General features: G+C 35.0%; 1 protein-coding gene across 2 annotated transcripts; it reads left to right on the forward strand.

Annotated features, from left to right (window-relative positions):
• Nucleotides 1–201: 201 nt before the first annotated feature.
• Nucleotides 202–4915, forward strand: LOC102605225 (CBL-interacting serine/threonine-protein kinase 12-like). Of its 2 annotated transcripts, XR_001474811.1 has the most exons (3): nucleotides 202–2065; nucleotides 2414–2531; nucleotides 4403–4848. XR_001474811.1 is itself a non-coding variant. In XM_006358067.2 (2 exons), the coding sequence occupies exon 1, from the start codon at nucleotides 610–612 to the stop codon at nucleotides 2044–2046; it is 1437 nt and encodes a 478-aa protein (XP_006358129.1). In that variant the 5' UTR covers nucleotides 202–609; the 3' UTR covers nucleotides 2047–2065; nucleotides 4403–4915. The 2 variants fall into 2 exon arrangements, 1 of the variants encoding a protein (XP_006358129.1); XM_006358067.2 differs by lacking the exon at nucleotides 2414–2531 and having other exon boundaries at nucleotides 4403–4915.
• Nucleotides 4916–6446: the final 1531 nt, after the last annotated feature.

Consider the following 6446-nt stretch of genomic DNA (forward strand, 5'->3'; position numbering starts at 1 on the left):
TCCTAAATTTGATAAAAATTAGAGTTTATTTCATTTATATTATAAAATCAAAATAATAATTCAAGAATAAAATTGATAATCAATATTTCTATATAAAACCCTTTTTCAATTTTGACAATTAACTTGCGTATTTTTCCAGCTGTGGATTCCCCCACAAAGTTATATATATATAAATCCTCTTTATACGCATCACCCGCACCCTGCGTTAATCCTACACCACTCAAATATATAGATATAGAGTATACATACATTCAGGTACAGCTCTGTACACAATCATTTTCCTTGAAACCTAAAAATAGCTCAATAACATCAACATCTCCAACTACACGACAGCTCACCATTTCAATGGCAATTTCTCCTCAAAAAAACCATTATTTAGGCTGACTGTCAACTAATCCTATTGATCTTTTTGGCCTTCCCTTTCCCCCTTTTTTCGCAAATCTTCAAACGACCCTTTCGATATTTTACCCCTTTTTTGCAAATTTTGAATTACCCATCTGATATTTTGGCTTTTTGATCGCAATTTGGAAGCACCCTTTTGATAAAGTTTGGTTCTTTTAGGAAAAAAATTCAACTATACATATTTTTTGTTAAAAGTTTGCAGAATCCATGGCCGGCATCGCTACCGCCGGCGACACCAGCACCAGTACCAGCAGCAACCTAGCGCCGACGAGGAGTTTGAGCAAGAAGGAAAATCAGGGGCTTCTGTTGGGCAGGTATGAAATTGGGAAATTACTAGGGCATGGTACTTTTGCTAAGGTGTACCATGCTAGAAATGTGAAGACGAATGAGAGCGTAGCGATTAAGGTGATTGATAAAGAAAAGATCTTGAAAGTGGGTCTTATTGATCACATAAAACGTGAGATCTCAATTCTCAAGAGAGTAAGGCATCCAAATATAGTTGAATTGTACGAAGTTATGGCTACCAAAGCCAAAATCTTCTTTGTCATGGAGTATGTCAAAGGCGGTGAGCTCTTCAATAAGGTTGCCAAAGGCAGGCTTAAGGAAGAAGTTGCTCGGAAATATTTCCAGCAGTTAATCTCTGCTATCGCTTTTTGTCATGCCCGGGGTGTTTACCATAGGGACCTAAAGCCAGAAAATATACTGTTAGATGAAGATGGGAATGTCAAAGTTTCTGATTTTGGCCTTAGTGCCATTTCAGAGCAGATAAAGCAAGATGGGCTCTTTCATACTTTCTGTGGTACTCCGGCTTATGTGGCGCCGGAGGTGTTAGGAAGAAAGGGTTATGATGCAGCCAAAGTAGACATTTGGTCATGTGGGGTGATACTCTTTGTGCTAATGGCAGGGTATTTACCATTTCATGATCAGAATGTTATGGCTATGTACAAGAAGATTTATAGGGGTGAATTTAGATGTCCCAGGTGGTTTTCACCTGAATTAACTCGGTTTTTAAAGCACCTTCTTGATATTAATCCCGAAACCAGGATTACTGTTCAGGAGATTATGAATAATAGGTGGTTCAAGAAGGGTTTTAAACATGTTAAATTTTATATTGAGGATGATAAGTTGTGTAGTATAAATGATGATGAGTATGGTGGGATTGATTATTCGTCTGATAGATCAGAGTCTGAGTCTGAAATAGAGATCAGAAGGAGGTCAGCTACTTTGCCTAGGCCAGCTAGCTTGAATGCATTTGATATTATTTCATTTTCCCGTGGCTTTGATTTGTCCGGTTTGTTTGAGGAGGGAGGAGATGGGGCAAGGTTTGTATCCGGGGCTCCTGTGCCCAAGATCATAAATAAGTTGGAGGAAATTGCTAAAGTTGTGAGCTTTGCAGTAAGGAAGAAGGATTGTAAAGTGAGTATGGAGGGGTCTAAGGAAGGTGCAAAGGGGCCGTTGACAGTTGCAGCTGAGATATTTGAGTTGACGCCATCGTTGAGAGTTGTTGAAGTGAAGAAGAAAGGAGGAGACAGCTTGGAGTATGAGGAGTTTTACAACAGGGAATTGAAGCCAGGATTACAGAATTTAGCACATGAAGTTGGATACCCTGTTGATTCATCATATTTGCCATCAGATACTGAATAAAGAGAGAGAAGGGGAAAGGGTAAGCTCTTTTCTCTTTCCTTTTTATATCGTTAGGTGCATTTGTATAGGTAGCACTTTGTATTCTTTGCACTTTTGCATCTGTTATTAGCTCATGTTCGAAGCTTATCAGATCTTGTAATTTCTGTTCTTGTTGTGGGATGTTATATAAACTTATCTAAGAAATGAACACATCAGTGTCTCGAAATTGACCCGTTTTTCATTTCTCTTTTATTTTCTGTTTCTAGTAATATTCTGACTCTCACTAAAGAATTTGGCACGCTATTCCTATGAGCAAATGCTTGGCTGTAGTAGTCTGCAGCTTGTGGAAGTGCGATGTTATAGATTGAGCTTCTCAACTTCTTTGTAGGAAGCGCTGTATTACAAATTGAGCTTCTCAATCTTGTAAGGCCAGTTAATAAGGAGCAATTTTGCTAATAACATCTGCATCATAATTTTTTATTAACTACTCATGGGGTTGAGCCACGGTAAGTTTTTGATGCTTGCATTAGGATAAGGCATAAGCTGCTTACATTGTGGCCCTTCCTCAAACTTTATGTGAATGCAGGATGCTTCACGAACTGGATCGTGCTTTTTTATTAACTACTCAAAAGTTGTCCGATCCTTCCCCAAGCACATATGGTCTTCACAATATAATGAGAAAATAAAGAGAGTTTAAGTTTTTCTTTTCTTTTTTTGGTTGTCGTGTCTGGATTGGTCTGATAGAAATGGGAATCATTCATGAACTGTAATCTGCTTCTTCTCGTAAGAGTATTGCCAAGTTGATCAAGGCCAGTAGAACCTTGATGATTGGAATTTGGATCAAGGCTCTTATAGATTTTCTTGATGATGTTACCTGCCAAGCATAATCTGACAAACCTTACTGGATGATTAATGCTTGTCATTAACTGTTCTCTTGTTTTCCCTGCTAGTTTTATTGGTCAATCTGGAGTTTCCCTTTGAGTTTATTATATTTGCATTAGTAGATCTTCTTCAATGAAAAAGGTAAAAGAAGAACCTTTTTTTTTATCGTTACAAAAGTACAAACTAGCCTGGAAATTAAATGGCCGTCTTTAACCTTTGATGGGTTTAGGTACATCTGAGCACAGGGGGCAACTAAGGGGAAAACATTTAAGTGAGGTTTATCCAGATAGGTTTTATTTGTGTGAGTGTTTTTGGGCACAGTATCTGTGAAGACGATTGTTGTAAATTTATGAAAACCAGCTCTTTGATTACCCTTGGTCGGTGATGAAATTGGTATATATGGTGCTTAAATAATTTTCCTCGATCTTTTTCATACCTTGCAGCCTAGATTTTTTAGTAAGACCTGAAGCGAAAGATTTGCTTCTTTTGATATTTCACATTGCCTTTTGCTTTTCCCCAATAGATGGGAAATGCTTTAATACTGTATGATGTTGGAGCAACATAGCTCTAAATGAATAAACTCATAGAAGTATGCTTTCAATTTGACTAGCATGTTCCAACTTTTTGAGGCACCTTCTGGGTGATGTGGTAATAAAATTCATTTTACCTTAAAAAGAAAAAAAAAGGTGGTTTTTGATGGTCTCTCATTAGTGATAGTTCTATTGTTTCACCAGTAGGGGATTGATTATCTTTGATAGGAATATGATGCAAGATCCTGGATCTAAGGGCATATCTTTGTCACTTCTTATGTTTACTTCTTTGCATATGCTGTATTCTGTTATGCTGTGTCATAGTGGTCTTCTGTTCCTTATTATGTTAAAAATGAGCATCCTGATGGTTGTTTTAAAGTTAGTGAACGGCTCGTCCTTATTCGTTCTTTCCCTTTTTATATTATTTTCTTGGTACTGCCATTTGAACATTGTTGACCAGCCTTTCTCATATGAAAGAATATTGTTTTCTTATTATGGTCAGGTCATTCATCACTATGATGCTGGTGTGATTAATTAAATATTTAGTAGTGGTTGGTACTGAAAGATGTGATTGCTCAATTTGTATTCTGCAACTGATTCCCTGAATTTGGCCACTTATGAATTCTTTATATAATCTATAATTGACCTATTACCAATTAATTGATGACTCATCTATTTCTGTACTACTTTGAATAAGCACTTCCGCTTTGATGGTCTAATGTTTATGTTCTGCCTTAGCTTAAGCACATTGGTTTCTAATTGCTAGACCTCTCTTTAGTCTTTATGTTTATGTTTGATCTCTCTTTATGTTCTTTCGCGTCTTCACTTATTGCTAGATCTGTGTGATTGCAGGTTCTAATGATTTGGTATCAAATAAACAAAACTAGTCAGGCATTCATACTCTTCATTAATTATTCAGAAAATGCAGTTCAATAATACTTTTCTGTTTGTTCCCTGTCTGGTAGGTAACTGTGGACTTCCTAGGGACAGGTGGAGGCTGCTTGCACTCGAACGGGGACTTCCTGAATACCAAAAAGCAGAAACACATGCCAAGCTAGACTGATGGAGCGCCACGCTAGTGAACCCTTGACCTAGCACTATGTCATGAGTTGATGTTCGCGATCAAGGTTTCACCATTTCAATTCTGGCCAGTGAAAAACGTGGTTCGTAGTCTAATTGTATATTAGTAGTCTCATCAACAAGGCCATCCAGTTCGCGTTAGTTAGTTGATGTAGTACTTATTCAGAGAAGTTTGATACCAAAGCCCAGATTTAAATTTTAAAAGAATAAAAATCTTTGTAATAGTGTTTTTGGGCCATAGAAAGAGGAGAAGAATAAATCTGGACCACTGTGTAGTGAATGATTGAAATTTGAAAGCTTTATTTATTGTCGTTAGACGGCAGTTTCACTAGCTGTTGCTATCAAACTTTTGTCCTCTTACGAGACTTGTTAGATTAAAAGAATCTATTTCTGGTCTATTTATTTTATTTTGTGGGGGCTATTCGCATCTAGTTTTATTATATGCGAATCTTATGGAGCACCGTGCAATTCTTTACTAATTTAAAAATTGTAAACTAGAGATAAAAGGGTGGAAAATCATTTTCTTCGGGTCGTTTGGTAGCTGATTTGGATATGAGTCATGCTCACTTATGTAAATATTAAATCATGCACAAGTAATACATATCATGTTCGATAGTTCTACGGGAGAGAAGTTGTTCATGATATAAAATAATGTGTATATATATCATTTGGTTTTCACTGTAAAATTTTGTATTTAAAATTACATTTTTCATTGTCCATATGCTTTATACTACATTATTTTGTTTTCAGCATTAAATATCACATAAATTATGTGAAGTTCAAAACTGGAATAAAAAAGCCGTAGTACTAATACAAATGCATTTTTTATTTTTTTTGACGACAAGGGAAACCCACAGCCGCTACCCTTTGGGTGCACACAGGGTAAACTCCCGCTCCTATGCAATAGCTCGCAAACCACATAGGAGAATACAAATGCATTATTTCATACGAAAGGTTATTATAAAATAAAAAAGCATATATTATAAGATCTAGAGACAAATGATCTTATCGTATAAACTATTCCTACACTATAATTTGCAAATAATTAGAATGTGAATCAGACAAAAATAAAAATAAAATGAAAATAAAATAAAAAATAAAAAATCAGACAACTCTCTTATGAGTACGAGAAGAACAACATAGTTTGTCCTTTGATTTATGTTAGTATATCGCCGTTTATTTTTTTAACTAATAATTAATTTGTTTAGTTTTTCACCTTTAAGTGTTTCATCTTCTTGGAACATCCATAAAAGAAGATCTACATGACCATTAAAAAAAATATCTCTAGTCTGATCTATGCAAATCGCATCTCTTACCAACAAATCATTAGTGGGTTTATTTTTTAAATTTTATTTAATTGCCCAAAAACATTTCTCAATATAATACTCCAAATTTAATACTTTTATAGTACTATTTGCAAGATAATTTGATTGTGGGGAGTATTTGGTTTTGATTAATCTTTCGTATTAGACACAAATTTAATTATCTTTGGTTCTTCAATAATTGAGAAACAACCTTTCTATCTCTACGAGGTAGTGGTAAGTTCTGCCGTCTGTGTATACTCTATCCTTCCCAAACCTCATTTAGTGGGATTTCGTTAGGTATGTTATTATTGTTTGGTTCTTTTTGTATCGTTTTTAACCAGTAAATGTTCATTACTTCTTTATCCCAAAATTTGTATTTACACAAGTATATACATCTTTTTTGTATTTATACTTTATGTTGTGATATATACTATTAACCATATGTTAAGATATAATATTTGTTATAGAATAAATATTTGCTTAGTTTTAATAGATCATATATTCATTTAAGGTGTCTGTTTACTTATATAGTAGATGATTTAGTGTGTAGAGTTTTAGCTTATACACAGATGATTAAATCATCGGTTCTTGTAAGTATAAAGTTTTTTGTTCACAATCTAGGATG

Source organism: Solanum tuberosum, unplaced genomic scaffold (assembly GCF_000226075.1).
Source record: "Solanum tuberosum cultivar DM 1-3 516 R44 unplaced genomic scaffold, SolTub_3.0 scf00265, whole genome shotgun sequence".
Taxonomy (NCBI): domain Eukaryota; kingdom Viridiplantae; phylum Streptophyta; class Magnoliopsida; order Solanales; family Solanaceae; genus Solanum; species Solanum tuberosum.